Here is an 18,731-nt window from a genome sequence, read left to right as displayed (position 1 = left end):
GTTGCTAGTATACTTTTATATCTACCCTCAAAAAAGGCAATGGTAAATATTATTTTGTTTCACAGTCTTACAACTACATCATTATAATGTACTAGTACTTCTAAAAGTTAGTTATAAATGCAAGTCGGAAGGGAGCAAATATCACAGTTGGGTATGAAGTTGACAATGTTTATTCACAGGAACTTTAAAATTCTACAAATATTCTGGAAGAAAACTCGATAACACATTTCTCATCAGTCAAATGTATTGCTAGTGTGTGTGTTAGAAATGGCAGTTTTAAAACTTCGATAGAACAGTGAGCAAATCAGTTTGGATGTTTACATTTATTTATCAATCTTTCTCACACGCTCTCTCTCTCATATGAGCATACATACACACATGTATTTTCACACACATAGAATATTGAGTGTGTCAATGTTTGGACCCAGAACTGGATTGTGATGATTGTCTAAAAGTATTTAGAATCTACTGCATTTAAGGTACATTACTACATATAATATATTCACTCATCCTGCTTAATAATTTTTTTGTTAGTGAATTTCAACTTATATCCCTTCAATATCACAATGATAGCATATCAGCAAGGATTGTGGCAATGTTCCAATGTCAACCATACATGTGTGAGTCTTGCATAGTGGTTCAAATCCCACATTAAACTGTAGATCCAGTCCTGATTAGTCTTTCTGTGCATGAAGTGGACTTAAACTCAATGTGCAAGTGTTGGAATTAAAACTTCATATGGGCATAACAGGTTTGAACAAAGTATTAACTATTGACATGAGTGTTGAGAATATTGTGAGATGAGAATAGGCATATGCAAATGAATTCCAGAAAAATGGCAAAAAAGAAAAGGAAATAACAAACTTGAAGTACAAATCATTAAGTTTTAAACCCAGTAGAACTTTCAAACATAATAAAATTTCTTGAAATACACTGAACTGGAATGTTCTGTAAAAGGAATTTTCTTTTTTTAACTTTTCACCTTCAAAAGTTCACATGCATTTAGCGGTGGTTTAATGAATGTATTTATGTACTATTACTCATAAAAGTTTTTGCTGTTATTTTACATGTTCTCTAAGAGATTTCAAACCAAAGTGACAAGTGACATGCTTGCATGTTGTAGCAGTATGACAGACCGTACAAGATTGTGTTCAATTGGTGACATCCTCAAGTGACACGCGTTGCATGTCACTTGTCATCTCAGTGTGAAATTTCCCTAAAAGCTGGTGCATTCACTACATTTTCATTCCTTGTAATGCAATTTTATTGAAAATAGAACTCTTCATATCAAACACAGTGTATTTCTCACATTCTGTTAGTATAACATCATGTACATTTTCTGAAATATTTCATGCTGGAAATATCTTGCCATCAATTAATACAGGACAGGAAAATAATTAAAGTAACTACATTTAGATGGCTTATCCCAAATTATGATAAGCTTTACAATTACCACACACACATGAGTGTACTGAAGTTGCCTTCCAATTTCTTGCACCACCCCTCCCCCCAAACATATTTACATTAATATTCTGTAAATATCCTCCCATTTTAAAAAAAAACAAAAACATGATGCACATTAATGTCCAAAAGTCAGTCTTGGAAGTAGTACAACATATATGAGGCAACTGGATCAGACAATACTATAGATTTCAAAAGGCAAGATTAGTTGAAGAGTCTATTATTGCCTGTTTTCCCAGGCACTATGTTTGACGAGGCATTAGATGCATTAACAAGGGAAATTTTTGTAGGTATATATCAACATTCACAATTTACTGGAAAATAATTTACTATGGATGCCCACAATTCCTTAACCAATTATATGGTGACAACCCTGATTTTCTAAATGTATCATATTCCTTCAAATGCACAATGATAGATCAATTTAATGAAATTTATTATGAGATAGAGAGAGGTCAAACAGTAATTTGTTGAAAATTTGGGATATTTAATATTCCCTTGAACAAAGTTACAATTTGCTGATTTTAGAAATTTTTCGTAAAACTTTGTATTCACCATAAATAGTGATTAAATTATCACAATTTTGAAGTTGAAAATGCCAATCATATTTCAAGACGTTTAAAATACTTCAATCTCAGTATTTCAATTAGTAAATTCTGGAGCAACCATTACAGATTCCTACAGATGCAGTAATGATACCTCTGCACTTTCCAATTGAGAGTTGTGCACTATGCAATAGCCCTTCTTTGTTCAACAAAATCAAAATTAATCAATTCGTTACTTTTTGGACCAGTACAGGTTTTCAGAATTTGCATACCCCATAGTGTCTTCCAGTATCAGTACTAACATTCAAATGAATGTTTCTTTCTGATAATACCAGTTTTGACCCTGGCAAATTCCCACATTAATAAATATAAACTGTGTAGATATAAATATGAATATTTCCTGCTTATTCAATCATGAGCAAATATTTTTCAGCTCTTAAACTTGTAAAAGTTATGGCAATTGCCTAAGATCGCACCTAATTACCAGGTGCCTTCCAAACACCCAATAATAACTTACGTATACTAGGGGCAAAATTTCTGAAACCTCAAAAAATATGTGAACTACAAGCTTCCCCGTGACATAAATTAGTGACACTACTGCCAGGGTTTCAAATGTGGTGGTGGATCAACAGCTTAGTTTCCTATGTAGCATCAAAGTTATTTGTTATTTTTCAGTCAGGAACAAATTTCCATTGTTATGGAACCATTTAAAAATGCTCCCTATAATTTATGTATCTTTTAGCAAATAATCGATGCAAATCAAAGCAATAAATGCCAAACAATTGGAATTTTCTCATGACTGCACATTAGCCTGGTCCAAAAATTCCCAAAATGTGAGAATTTAGCAAGTCACCCCCCAGTTGGGTGCCAATGGACCTAAAAACACCCAACTCAAAATTTGGGATACAAGCAACATCTTCCGGCCATGCCCCACGTGTTTTTATTTATCCCATAAAGATAACATGCCTAGAATGTAGACATCATCGCCAAACCTGCTCTATGACCCTCAAAGGGTGTGACTGCTTTGTCGCTCTGATACTAAACTTTATGTGGGATGTTTTTAGGACAATTGGCACCCAACTTGCTTTCATATTATATATATATATAATATATTATAAAAAAAAGGATTTTTTGCAAATTTTGGACCAGACTATTGTACATATTGTGAAGTTATAAATTAATTTAATTATCACGGAAATGAACCCAGAGTAGGAAATATTAAATCAACAGTAGTCATATGGTTTAACATGGTTTATAAATAGAGTACCAAAGGGACTGCAGAGGACCTAAATAATTACTGCTGTAAGCAGTATGCAAATTCCCGTACCCATGGTTCACAGACAAGTTATAAAACCACATGTAAACTTTACACACTTTTAGGTATAAAATGTGATTGGCATTTTCGATGTTACAAATTATTCAAATGAGAAAAAAATGTTTTAAACATTTGCATCTACATTGATTCATACTTGAATGCACCTTAAAGATTATATATGTAACAGTCTTGATTTTGCTTATTTTCTTTACATGAAGTACACAACACAAAAGTTCAGTTTTCTATGCAAAATTATGTAATAAAATCCCCTTATTCATATGAAATATCAGTTACTACCCACAGAATAAAACTTTGCAAAATGAACAATTTCACCTTCAAGATCCAGACATTATGCTCTGTAGAGGTCCAACATACATTAATGTAAATAATATATTTGCAATACTAATGATTTCTTGAGTCATAAAAATGAAACATTAATAATCTATACAAGATTTTCTAACAGTAACCAAACTACAACTAAATATGTTGTTCTATCTTACACAGCAAGTGAAAACTACAAACATTTCTTTTTCTTTTTTACCCATTCAATATGAACAAATGATCTCCAGCAATTTATAAGTTTTGCCATCAAATCGTTCTCATTTGATTTTCCTCATGTCCTTGAAAAAATCACTTGTGCAAAAACAAAAAAGAAAAAATCAAGTTTAAATGTACTCCAAATTTTACTGGCCTTCACTTACAATTCAACATGAGCAAATTTCCAGTTCAGTAAATACTAAGGGGGAAAACTGCATTTTTTAATGCTTAATGAGATACAGCATTTCATCACTATACATGATCACTATCATACGCACTTCGTATGCATACACACAAAAACACACATTCACATAATAAATACATTGCGGTTATTGACATTGTGCCTGTTAGTCAAATCTCAACCTTCCCCAAGCATCCTCACCCTTATAATGCTGTAATGAAATAATTTTCCCCCTTGCTTTAAAGAAGTCTTGATATTAATTATACATCTGAAAGCAAATCAACTATGCATCACATTGTGCACAATAAAAATTCTCAAGATGCACAACACTAAAACACAAATAAAAATTCAGCATTATATACTCCTGAATAGTATTAGCAACACCTGCAAACAAATGAATGCAAACAACCTTATAGCACTGCGCACATGCACTCTACATCATTCAACCAGCCATGCTATCTCCTCCATTTATACACCACGACTAGTATAATTGTCCTAAAGCCCACACAACCAAAGAACCAACTTCGAATTCTATTTTTGACTTTTGCTTCCAGATGCAGAAAAGGTTTCATGAATCCTTGAACCAATCAGGTTTGACCAGTTGCCATGGGGACGAGAAATTCATGTGGTATACTGCATTGCCATACTTATGCCTCAGGGCAACAGTTCGGGTCCAAGGTACCGTTAGGTCTAATGGCCCTAGGAGCAACAATTAGGGTCCAAGGTACCATTAGGTCTAATGGCCCTTGGAGCAAGAGTTTGGGTTCACAGTAAGGTCTAATGGCTCTCGAAGCAACAGTTCGAGTCCAAGGTACAGTTAGGTCTAATGGCCCTCAGAGCAACAATTAGGGTCCAAGGTACTGTTAGGTCTAATAGCCACCGCTGGTTACTTTGGTTTGGTTTGATATCATTTGAGATAAGTCCACTTTATGCACAGAAGGCTAATTGGGACTGGACCTACAGATTAAAGTGGAATCCGAACCACTATATGTCTCCACCAGGTATCGAACCTGGAACGCCTTGATTACAAGGTGACAACATTACCACTACACCATCGGGGAGGCCCCACTGATCGTTAGGAAATGAATGGGTCTTCCATTCTCTGCCTCCCCCTCCTGAACTGTGACATAAGGGCACATGTTGAGAGTAGAAGGTGTCATTGACGACTGGACTAAAATCAGACATGTGGCAGACAGCTTATTGCACCTGGGAGATGCCCACATCCGGACACAAAATGTCTGGGTTTGATCTTTGGTCGTGCGGGCTTTAGTTATGGTTAATGATCACCAAGACATCATATTCATCTAAATTTCTCAGACAAATTAACTACAATTTTCTCACCAGCTGATGTAAATTCCACCTGAATGTCAATCTAAATTAACATGAAATAAAATTCTGCTTATGCAATTTGCTGAGAAAACGGAACTTTGTTCATACTCAAAGTCTAAAGTTTGAAGATGTTATTGTCCAGTCATAAAATTATACCATATGAAAGTTACAATATAAAATGTGTTTTGTTTATTTTTTTACTTTATTGCCTTGAAATTTATATTATTTTAATAAATATTAAACAAGCAATGCATTATTTTCTTCTGCTCCACTAAGTATCTGAAATAATATGATGGAATAAAGTACCCATTTATCATCAAACTAGTTATTTTGAAGATTTATTAAATTTGGTGGCCACTGCCACCATCCTCTCGGTAACTTGTACTGTTGCTTGGAGGCTTATGGTGTATTGTTTTGACACATACAGATGGGTACACTGTTGTAACCTGCTCTGCTGCTCCTGGGCACCAACTGTTGTGTACCTGTCTGCTGTTTATGTTTATTCATGTGCAAAGTGCATAATGCATCTTGGATTTTTGTGTATCAGTGTGTGAGCTATGTGCCTGATGCATAATTTTCTGATACTGTGGTTATTGTATTTGATATGTTTGGCAAGTATTTTTTTTTCGTCTGTCAGGTACTGCTGAATTATTTTGTTAGAGACACCTGATGTGGCTTGCGTTCACACAATGCATTGCACACACATGGGTTATGAAAGAGAGGGGGGAGGGGGTATCATTTGTGTTTGCCAAGTGTGTGTGCTGTGAGCTGTGTGCATGTCGAAAGGCTGAAGGACTTTGGTTAGGTGGGTGGATGCCATGTGATGATAGGGGAAGGAAAACCATTTATTTTTTGTTGCTGCATGCTGGTTGCAGTTGGCTCGGATGTCTGACTTGCATTTTGTGTTTGATGCAACATATGAATAGTTTGTGCTCAAAGCAAGAAGTGAATGCTCTTCAGAGAAAGTTTAGCCACAAATTTGCATTTTGATTGGGATAATCTGAGCTGACTAGACTACCTTAAACATCAACATTCTAAAACTTTACCATGGGACAGATCTGTTGCCGATTTATGAGCCTATTTAGTTAATTCTTGCACCCTGAAATGCAATTAATCTGATAAAAGGTACACAATTTTTTCATGCCCTGAGAGGCATTTGTTTTGGCAAGTCATACATTAACACATTAGTAATTTTCCATCATGTCCACTTTATGCACAGATAGTTGAATAGGGACTGAACTTACAGTTTTAAGTGGGATCCGAACCACTATGTGGCTCCACAGGGTATCAAATCCAAGACTCCTTGATTACAAGGCATATGGTTATCTCAAGAAATTAATTACCTGAAAATCAAGTAATAGCACAAGAAGTTCCCTACAGGATGGTGACAGGGGCCGCCAAATTAATAGAACTTAAAGTGAGTACTTTATTCCAGCATGTTAATTTGCTACTGTTTTCTTCATTCTCTGAAACATGAGTGACCCTGAAATTCATAAGTTACAGCTACAGATTTTCCTTGAGGCATTTCAGAATAAATGTGGAGTTTGTTCAAAACATCTAAATTTTAATGTGAGTTTTCCACTTTTGAATATTCTACACAATCACTGGTGGTAAATGCTGACTTATGTATGAGGTCTCAATCCACATTAGTAAATTGAGGACTTTTTGTGAATGTAGTTTTGTTCATTGCATTCCCAACATTCAAGCTCAAAAAATCACATCACTAAAAAAATATAGTCCTTCTGTACATTCAGAATGCTTCGATTTACTCTTAATGGGTTCAAATCATGTGCATATCCACAAAGGTATAACAACCCTATGATGGCCCAAAAAATGGTATTTATTAGCTTTCATTCCATTTTAATGCAAACATTTTTTTTAAACATCTTACAAATTTTCCCTAAAATAAGTCATTAAAATGAGACTACAATTAAAATATTCACTATTTTTACTATTTACAAGCTATCTTGTAACTACCAGGCACAAGAATTGTAAAAATCTACATCATGGAAACATAATTTAAACGATTCGATAAGTGACTTCTGATAAGCTTTTTTTTCCTTTTTCTTTTTTTTTCATTTACAACACAGTAGAGTTGATATGAAGTACAAAATATATACTCAGAGGTAATTTAAAAAAAATAAAATTAATTATCATTGTTAAAGCATATAAATGTTCCCCAATGAATCACATGAAATAGACAGAAATGTTATAATAGATATCACTTTTGGAACTAACTTAATTGACCTAATAAAAATTAATTTGTTTCGTGCTTCTAATTATATAAATAAGTTCCACTAGATATACTACAAATTTGCAACACAGATATTTGACAGCAAAATATTTATTGCTACAGAAATAATGTAATAGTTCCCCTAAATGCATATGATATATTAAGTAGAGGTGCTTTGAAATCTTAAAGCTGTTATCTTGCATAAGTTGTGAATGATTTGAGATAAGTCTATTGAACAAAGTACATTTGTGAAAAGATAAACCATGTTTTGCATAAAGTGAGCTGATTATCCAAAATAAAAATATGTAAAAATCTGAATAAATACTTAATCTGTCAAAATCTTTCACACATCAAGAACATTAGTTAATATGATGATACAAAATCTACTGGCATCATAATTTTGTTATGATGCCGGTTACTCTAATACTGACAATATTGGCAGTATCTTTTGTCACTTAATATTTTGTATTGTCTGGTGTACGAATATTATTTCCAAAATCTTCAAGTAGAGAAGTTTCTTATGAAATGACAATTTCTATAAATCAATAAAATAGTTTCATCCTTTGCTGTCAAAAAATAATGTTTCTTTTTTAATATGCAACTGCAATATTGCAGAAGGAACACCATTTTTTTCTCTATAGTTTTCTGAAAAATTGAAAATTCAAATCTGTGTGTGTAAAAAAACATTTATGCCTTTAATTTCAACTAAGAATGACTGTTATGAATGAAATGATCCTTAATATTTTTATGGCCTCCCCGATGACTTAGTGGTAACATTGTCACATTGTAATCTAGGGGTCCCGGGTTCAATACATGGTGGAAGCCTGTTGCACAATGGTTCAAATCCCACTTTATACTGCAGATCCAGTCCCAATTAGCACTTATTAGCCCAGCCCAAAGCCTGCAGTTTAGATCACATGGTCATGTTGTGGGACTTGAAAATAATAATTTCAATAATTAGAGACCAGATGTTAGGCAAAATGCCTATACTTATTGTTACAGATATCATAAAAATGACTTAATATAAACTCATGTCAGGGTATCAGGGTTTCGTACATGAAAGTTTATTTTGCTTTTTTTCATGTATAATGCCCATAAATGCCTGATTTTCAAACTTAACTTTGCATTGCATGAAAAAAAATGAAATTCACAGTAGCCAATATAATCTGAATGTGTTCTTTCACTCTGTATCACAAAAATCTTCATATTTCCTTTATGAATCCATCCAACTCAAAACTTCTTTCTGAAAGGACGTGTTTTTCCAAATTTGTGGCTTCTATTGTACACGATCAGGTGCCAACTCAAGTTAAAGCAAATGGCATCTTCAATAACCCCATCCCTTCCTTAAGCTGTAAATCACTTCCCATCATTCAACTTTTAACATGTGTGGATGTAGTATTGTAGTTAGTCTTGAAGGGACATCATTGGCCACTTGTTAGTTCTTTCTTCCTTCACTGCAGACTGATGTTCTCTGCAAGTGGTGCAAATGGCATGTTTCACCATGCCAAAAGAACCAGCAGGATTAAAAACCAAACTGAGTAATTTTGTGAAAGAATTCAGTGATGCATTTTTGACTGATGGATCAATCTTGTTCTGCAAAGTGTGTGAAACGTCAGTGAAGTGCACAAAAAAGTATAATATGTTGCAGCATGTACAAACCTAAATCTGCTCTTAGATCATGATTCAAAGATGTATTTCACTTGGTAGCAAGTTTTTAGTGTGCATTTTCTAGATTTTTAGTGCCTTTTTTGCCTGCCTATTTTGAATGTTTTTAGTGCCTATCATCTGGTCTCTAATAATAATAATAATAATAATAGGTACCTGTTGTATTTTATGTATTGTTAATGATACAATAAATATTGTGGCAAAATTCCAAACTTATTAGGAACATGCATTTGTTTCTAAATGGAGATTTCAAGCAACAATGGTTCATTATCCAGTTTAAGATTTATATGAAAATTGTTTAAAAGATATACTCAAATGGACAAGGGATGCATGTTGTTAATATTGGCACTTAGTGTCACTATCTTTTGAGCAAAGATTGTTCTTAATTTCTGAATCAGGATTTTACCAATATCTTGTAGTATTAAGAAGATTCTGTAACATACCACTTTATCTATACAATTTATTTCTAAATGTAGTCACATATCTAACATTTGATTCAACAATGCAGAAAGATTGTAAATTAATTTCCATATCTATAACTTGGTTCGATACCCACTGGTTTGGATACAACTTTAAACTGTAGGTCCAGTCCCAATTAGACTATCTGTGCATAAAGTGGACTTGAAGACAAAATCTCAGTAATAATAAAAAAAATATTTAAAAAACACAAATGTAGGTAGTTTTGGATGATGATCAACATTATGCATAGATGCTAAGTTTAGGTTTGTTCAATGAAAGTTACGTAGTTAATATCCTCAACAAACAAGGAAAGGCTGTCCCTTGGGCCCATTCTTCATAATCATCTACAACTGCACAATATCATCACCTTGCAGAATATGCCTGAGGGCCGGCACAATGTCATTAGTCCACTTTGCGACCTTTCTTTGTTAAGAAATGAATACTTTGATAAGGCAACAATTTTGACTACAAATCTGTCAGGGAGGCCAGAATCTGGATGTAATGAATTCAATTAAAATAAAATTACATAAACTTACTAATAAGAGTGGAACCATGAATTAATATTTCTCGATTTTACACTGTTCCCATGTTTTACACTTTACCACCATGTTTCCAACAAAACAACATGTTATTGAATTTTCTGGATTTTAAATTCCCATGTAGCTTATTAGCTACAATCTCCTTAAATATGCAAAATCAAGGTTCCCCTATAGCATATTTAAATGCAGAATTATGGCTGTTGAGTGGTAAATAAGCAAAAGTAATAAACATACATATCAACAATTATACAAAATCAAGAAATTACAGGCAACTTAACAAAATAAACACTAAATAAACTATGTTACTATTTTAACCAATACCGATCAAGTATCAATATAAAACTGACTGATACTGATATTCTACCAATCGAATATAAAAAGTTTATTCACATCCTTAATTATGCATGTAATCAGGTGACTACATTGCATTTTGCCTTGGAAAGAGGAACTGGTTTTGTAAAGTTCTAAATATGCAGAGGTTGATAATACCTGTACACACATAAAAAAAACAATAACAAAATGGAAGAATTACGCACTTAATTACAGGCTATTTATATATAGGTCAGTAAAATTATCAGTAATGTTACTGATATACCTAAATCAGCCAATAACATATCAATTAATCTGTTCTTCCCTCCATCCCTAATTTACATATAAAACACACAATTTTAACCAAGTCACAAAATATATGTTTATCGTTTATGCACGGTAAATTAGAACTTTCATCAGACACTATATCCAAGAGGGAAAGACATACAGAAAAATAAAATTGCCATGTAGAAGGTGGACGGGTAGATACAAACATGAACATTTCACTCCAGCACATTATTACTGTTGTTACACTGTTTTCTATAAATAATAAAATAAAAGTATGAATCATGCTAAGTACAGACTTAAGAAAAATACCACCTCATATAATAATTAAAAAGTTTCAAAAAAATCAATTCAAGATAAAATTTGTTGTGTTCTGCCATTAGCATTTCATTCATCTGCCATACAGTGTTCCACATATACACACATACAAGATAAAAATGTTTATTGGTAACTAGAATACTTGGCACACACATGCAGACAGTGAACACATTGTCAACAACCAACCTGTTTCATCAAACATGTTACATTTAGTCAGTTCATAACTGTACATGACTAAAAAATTCAATTTTCACAAAAAAAATGAACAGTGGACCCTAACAGTACATACAAATTCAATTACATTTTTCTCTTTAAAAAATGGTGTCAATTTGAACCAATAAAGTCAATCTATTTGTTCACTCCCTTTTTTTCATTTATTTACAGATTCATGAGCACTGGATCGTTTTACGAAGAATCCTCTGTGCTGCTTTAATCAAAGGTGTCAGTGTCTCTAAATTCATACATTTATCTAAGAAAGGATGGCACAAAAGTTCATCTGCTGAAGCTCTCTTGTCAACGTCCACCTGAAGGCATTTATCCAGAAAATCCTAAAAATCAAATCAAAAAAATGAATTCTAATGAAAAAGAAAAAATTAAAAACATTAACCTGACATGCACTGAGGAGTAGTGAGCCTAGCAGTGATAGATCAACCCATCTCACAGTTCTAATTATTTTCAAATTGCAATATTTATTGTCTTCTCGAAGCCACAGTTCATATGCAACACTTCTTGTTTGCGTGGTTCTCATCCCTCAAAAGGGTATCCATCACGGAAAACCAAGTCCTGAAATCTTTGCATTGATTTTAGAGCGAGTTATTGCATATTTTTACTGCCTCCACAGTGGTGTGTTGTCAGGGGGGAACGTGGCCCTTTCCAAATGACCTATGACAAATGCCTCAGCAGACAGGCTGGAAGGAGCAATTCTAGCAGCCTTTTAGACTGCCTGACCAGTTTCAGGTAAAGGATGTAGCAAAACGGGAAGAGGAAGATGTCTGTCTCTACTCCCCCAGCCCCTCGCCTCCAACCTGCCAGTCACTGCAATGATTGGAAGCTCATGGTTTCAGGTACCGCAGTTTCAGGTACCGAAGTCTATCACCTATAGAGACTGATGGAGGATTGGTTCCCCAATTCTCTTTTATTTTGACGAAGAAACTCAGGGGGAGAAATCCAATATTTACACGACAAATTTTACACATTATATTTACGTATAATAGCATGTGGTTTCAAGTTTTATTATTTATGAAATGAGAAAGTAAGTATTTTTTGTGTAGATAAATTACTGGAAACAGTTCATTTTTCTGCAGCAAGGAAGATAATTATAATAATGTGTAAAAAAAAAACTCTCTTGATTTTAGTAGTTTCATCTCTAGATACACTAATCTCTTGCCTGTAAGTACAAGAGCTGATCAATAAATTTTGATAAGCCTTACCATCTGAAACATGTATATATGTGGTGCTGGGAGCAGCATCTGAAGTGGAAAATGTTAGCTGGGGGATGTTTATTGAGCCTTCAGGTTGGCTGGGGGTTGCTCCTGTAGCTTAACTGAGGGGCAGGGGGGGATGCTTTGAGAAAATTTTTCTAGCTGGGGAATACCATCCCCCCTCACTTCATGCACTGGGTGCAGGATGGTGTATTGTACTTTTTCTGTAGTGAAATAAAGAAATAATATTCCAGTGAAAAAACTGTACAAGGGCCAAATCACACAAAACTTCTTATCAATTTTTTCGCAGTGCTAATTTACATTTTCGTTTCACATCACTTGTCTGGTTTATGAACTTTAATTGCAATGTGACAATAAAAATGAGTAACGAACTCATGGTACTGATGAGAGACAGTTATAAACATTCATATTGTACTTGGAATTTGAACTCAACACCTTTCTTCCATGTGCTAATTGTTTTCAAAGAGGGCTTTCTTAAAATTCCTTGCTTATGCAGTTAGTTTGTATCCCTATTGTGAAATTCAGTGGTGGAAACCTGTCAAAGAGTTAAAATTACTGACTCAACTAAAAAAATCCTGACTAAATTACTGGCCAATTTCATTACAGCCTAACAATAAATCACCATTTTAAATGAAAAATTTGGAATTTTATTAAAACATATTGTACACATGGAGCCACCTGCAGTGGTCAGTCAGTATGACGTATGCCTTCCATACAAGACCCAGGTTAGGTTCCTGAGATTGGTTTCAAGTGGGAATTCATCAAGCAATGTCCCTGATTGGAGCAGCTCTGGGGTTCACCAAGCCTCCAATAAATTGTTACCTGGGGCATAAAGGCAGCTGGAGCAATGTGCTGATTGCATCACATGGCTGTGATTGTGAATGTGTGGAGCCCTACCTGCACATCCCTCCCCATGTTCCTTCAAAGAATGTTGTAATGTACAGGGGATCGTTGTACCTTTTTATATTATATATAAATATATTATACAAGAGGCATTTCATGTCAAAGTGCCCTTATTCTCAATTTTTAAAATTAAATGCTGTAACTTTATCCTATCTTGCGAGTGAACAATCTAGACTTGTCACTTGGATACAAATTCAAGTATTATACATAATTAAGTTAGAAGGTATTTTACATATTGTTTGTTTATTTTAACTTTTTGATTTACTAATGTTTTCTATTGTGTCCCACCTGTGACACCAAAAAACAATTAATTTCTCCTTTAACTGTTACATTTCCCCCTCACCTCCACTAGAATATTCAAAGGTCAATTACCTTCTCTCTTTGTCTTAAAGGGGTGTAAGGGGTAATCCTTCCACATAGGACACCCAATTGTCAACCTCACTTCCACTTAGTACACTCTGGACTGCATTTTGCAGACGAACGAGGCTCTGGCGACTGGCATTATGGCCAGTATAATTCTGTGTGTGTTGTCCTGTTTTTTGTCCTTGTGTGTGCTGAGTGCCCTTTTACAGCCTCAGCTTTCAACGGAAGTCAGAATATTTTAAGATTTTAGTTATGCAATGTTAGAGTTGTTATTTGTAATGATAAGGGGCTGGATCCCATATAATGTGATGGGTGCAAAATAGCATAAGTGCTGACGCACCCAAACATTTTAAAATCAAATCAAATCTTTGTCTCAAAGAAATTTATTTTCCATCATTTGACAATATACAGAAATTAAAATAAATTTCATATTAAGTAAAGAGGCAGTGTTTCATCTGTCCTACCAGTGACACAAAATTGTTTTTTCTGTCCCACAAACTTATTCACTTGTAGCTATAAATCTGGGAAAGTATTTTAAGGGTAGTTATGTTTAATCAAAAGTGTTAAATATCATATGTCGTTGCACAGAAACTGTAAGAAAAATGTTGCTTAACTATTAGTAGAATAGTTACTTTAATATCGTGTGTCCGACCAGTGACAATGGAATGTCACATAAATATACGTATATATTATATAATAATATAAATAAAATTAAATTAAAGAGAAGCTGGTTTGAGATAACAATGTAAGTAATAGGAAATCAGCTACAAAATAAAATAATCACAGTTACCTGTAAATTTGGAGACAATTTAGCCCAATGAGGTATTTCTGGTCTACCCTTGGCAGCTATCAAATATAAGGCACGCAAAGGTGTTTCTTTCAAATATGGAGGCTCACCTTCTATCATTTCTATAGCCATGATTCCTAGAGACCATATATCAACTTTCTTACCATACTGCTTTCTAGTTACAACCTACAAGATTTAAGCAAATATGTTACAACATATAATGGATAGCCTAAACTACAAATTGTAAGAGAGACCAAAACAATGGAATTTTCAGTTACATTCATGTATTCTTTATATGTGGTGAACAGTAATGAACAACAGAATACTTCATATAGATAACTATGGAATGTAAACTTTGTAAACAAGAAAAAGTTGGTATCTAAGAAGTTTTACACAAAACACAGATTTTGCACATCATACTAACAAACTACCCATGCAATTTCACCTTCCTATTTTCCTTTCAACATCATGCACTTTTTGCTAATGATTCTTCCAGTTGTATGCGGTTTCTACACATAACAGTGCCAAAGCTTTCAATGTTATTGTAAATCGTTGTTTAAAAAATGGACCTGAGATCTTAGTAAACAAATAGAAGCATGCAATAATGCCATTCTTCAAATTGCATGTTAATGATCATATGATGGTTTTGCAAATCTCAATCATGGTAAAAACTTTTTCAGAAATTTGACAGCATTAAATGAAATGTTAAGCTATGTTCACAGAATTGGCTTTGATTTCTATCTACTTCAAGAAGCGGGTAAGTTCCATTTCGTTTGTGTGGTGGTAGCAAATCTAGTGCAACAATGAAGGTGCAGAATCAAAATAGGTGGTGTATACTTTGAGGTGGACAATTGCACATATTAAAATTAAATGTAGCAGAAAGTTTGTGGTGGTGGTGTTATAAGTCCAAGCAGAAAATTTGTGTGTGTATATTTGAGCTATACAGAAATCAAGTAGAAGAGTACACTAATTAAGGTGTACAGCCGTGGAAGAAAATACTTTCCCCCATAAGACTATTGGTATTAAGGCTCTAAGGGGGAAGTGCTTTTTTCATTACTGTACATCTAAGCACACCATAATTAAATAGGATAGTAAGTCTAAATGTTAATTTGAAACAGGGATTATCAGTTTTTACTTAGGTCTTCTCATCTAGTAGCAGAAAAGCGAAGTAAAACAAACCAAATAAATAAATATCATATTACAAGATCACTTAAGTGCAATAATACATATCAATGTTGTACTATTTATATCAATTAGGGACTGCTGTAATATTGTAATATTGCTACTTATAACCTTTATTCTGTAGCAAAATTGCAAATTCAGCATTTTTAAGTCAAATTCCACTAAATTAAGAAATAACAGACCTCCTGGAGATGATGAGGTAATCACAGAAATGGTAAAATACTCAGTATGTGAAGTAAAAGAAGAAGAAGAAGTTCGGAGATAATTGGTTCAACATGGAACAATTAAGCAGGTGGGGGAGTGCTTATCCAACTTACACTAACTGGGGGATAGCATCTCCCCACATTGAGCTCTGAATTTAAGTCAAAATATGGGAAGAAAAAATGCTGAAAAGCTGGAAAATTGTAATATAGTGTCCAATATACAAAAATTGTGACAAACTGGAATGTTCTTTCTATATAAAGGAATAACACTATTAAATTTTGTTCACTATTGTCCACAGTGGTAAATTAAATATATATTTTTTTTTATTTCAATATCTGTAGACCACATAATGAGAATGAATGGAGATAAGATGAGAGATGCAGAAACAAAACAATGAAGCAATGTCCAGGAATTGAACAGTAATAAAGCCAAGACCATAGCTTGCCTTTACTGGGAATCAAATCTAGGACTCCTGTTTAATATCATACTATGGTAATCACTCTGCCATGAAGGTTGGTAAAATGTATTATATCATCAAGTGAAGATCATTCATACAATTACATACCTCTGGAGCCATCCAGTATGGTGTTCCAACCATTGTCTGTCGTTTCTCATCTCCAATTATGTTTGCACAGAAACCAAAATCTGTAACTTTCACAGTACCATCCATTCCAAGGAGGACATTGTCAGATTTTATATCACGGTGTATAATACCCTGAAATATAAGTAAATGTGTGAAGAGGGTAATATGCAGAATGAAATTAGCAAGTCATGTTCTTTCAAAACTATTACACACCATCATTATAATCAACAATATCAAACATCAAGGGGTCCCAGGTTCGATACCAAGTGGAGGCACAAGTGGTTCAGATCCCACTTTAAACTGTAGGTCTAGTCCCAATTAGCCTTCCTGTGCATGAAGTGGACTTAAAACCAAAACTCAAACAATATCAAACTTTGATTTGACTTCCATATGTTGGGCAATTTAGCATTAAATAATCTTTGAAACTTTGAGAATGAAATACCAGCATTTGTAAGTCATGGATATGATTAATTTTGAAGATAATATTTGCCAAAACTTATGTTGTAGAAGTTCTTGTGCTCATAAATTGCAGCTGTTTGAAGCCAACATATGCATACACAAAAGGTTCAACAACCACATAAAGGAAGGTAAGTGCGGAAATACCACGGCAATCAACTATAACTTGCCTAACCTACTTTAAATGCAAATCCTTGTATTCAAATTCCTTCTAGATTAAGAATTTTAGTTGATCCATACTGACAAGAATATATGTTATGGTGCACTGCTGTTCACATAAAGTGGCACAATTTATAGGGTTGAACAGTTGAAATATGTGCCATGCCACTATGTATGAAACTAAACCATTGAATATGATATTCCCTAAGACAATATAAGAAGCAATGAATTAAATTTTAACAAAAATTAAGCTTCAACCAGAGTTTGAACATTCTGGGCTAATGTCAAATGCATCTATTGTACATCCCAATTCCTAGTAAGAATTATTGTATTGTTTTGTAACATTTAACACTAGTTATGCAAAACTTTATGAATAACATGGACATCTTCCAATCGCCGTTGTAAAAACTTGTGCGTACCTACCTTACCATGAAGAAAACTGACAGCCTTTAGGACTTCTCTACAAACTGCTGCTATTTGTCCTTCTTTCATTACAGTTTCTGTCACAACATCTGTCAATGGACCACCATCCAACAATTCCATTACCACCTGTGAAAGGAGAATATATATATATATACTATACAATTCTAAAAAGTAACTACAATTAAAAGCATTTTTCCATACTTTAGTGAATGAGCTATGGTGGTCTAGTCAGTAGGGCATATTACTGCCACGCCAGAGACCCAGCTTCAAATCACAGGGTGGGTGATTTAAGGTTGGAATTTTTCCAGCCTTGTCCCTGCATAAAGTGGCTCTGGGGCTCGGCTCACCCAGCCTCAAATCGATGGGTACCTGTGGGGTAAAGGTAGCCAGAGCATGGTGATGATCACATCACCTCCAAAATGGCCAAGATCAAGAATGTGTGGGGTGCTACCGCCACGTGGCCTACATGTGTTTTCATGGCACGGTGCAATAAGCACGGGGAACTTTACCTTTTACCTTATTTTAGTGCAGATATGTTCTTGTTTCTTACCTCAATTTAAGAAATTGTTTCCAAAGTGTTATATATATCTCCAATTTCAAAATTTTTTGAAGTGACTATGTCATCACACTACTATGACACTTCTTTAAGTTTTCATCATTTTGTTTATTTTGAAAATGGTGTAAATCTCAATGGAAATGGGTTGAGAAAATGGACTTTATTACCAAAGTGATGCATCTCCATGTTGTATTTTATTTTGAAACTGTTATATTTTCATGGCACTGACAATGAAGTCCTTTTCTTACTTGATTGCTAGACTTACTCATCCATTCAGCAGTGATTGCTATTTGTCTGTTGATCACACACTGAAGAGTTGAAAATCATATGTTGATTGATTGATTTGGTGTGTTTTAAGTCCACTTTATGCACAGTAAGGCTAATCAGGACTGGACCTACAGTTTAAAGTGGGATCCGAACCACTATGTGCCTCCACCGGGTATCGAACCCGGGACCCCTTGATTACAAGGCAACGACGCTACCACTGCCCCATCAGG

The 18,731-nt window shown here is 34.2% G+C and overlaps 1 protein-coding gene across 2 annotated transcripts in view; it reads right to left on the bottom strand.

The window, feature by feature from the left end:
• Positions 1-10,471: 10,471 nt before the first annotated feature.
• The window catches only part of Pak3 (p21 (RAC1) activated kinase 3), a 41,642-nt gene continuing 33,382 nt past the window's right edge, over positions 10,472-18,731 (bottom strand). For both annotated transcript variants that reach the window (XM_083117226.1, XM_083117227.1), the window contains exons 7-10: positions 17,679-17,804; positions 16,623-16,772; positions 14,675-14,857; positions 10,472-11,724 (exon numbers count right to left, since the gene is read on the bottom strand). In XM_083117226.1, the coding sequence (XP_082973352.1) occupies positions 11,563-11,724; positions 14,675-14,857; positions 16,623-16,772; positions 17,679-17,804 (621 nt within the window). In that variant the 3' untranslated portion in view covers positions 10,472-11,562. The remainder of the gene's footprint in view (positions 11,725-14,674; positions 14,858-16,622; positions 16,773-17,678; positions 17,805-18,731) is intronic.

This window comes from Lepisma saccharinum, chromosome 2 (assembly GCF_977018435.1).
Source record: "Lepisma saccharinum chromosome 2, izLepSacc3.1, whole genome shotgun sequence".
NCBI classification, from domain to species: domain Eukaryota; kingdom Metazoa; phylum Arthropoda; class Insecta; order Zygentoma; family Lepismatidae; genus Lepisma; species Lepisma saccharinum.
This window is presented reverse-complemented; position numbering and strand designations above follow the sequence as displayed.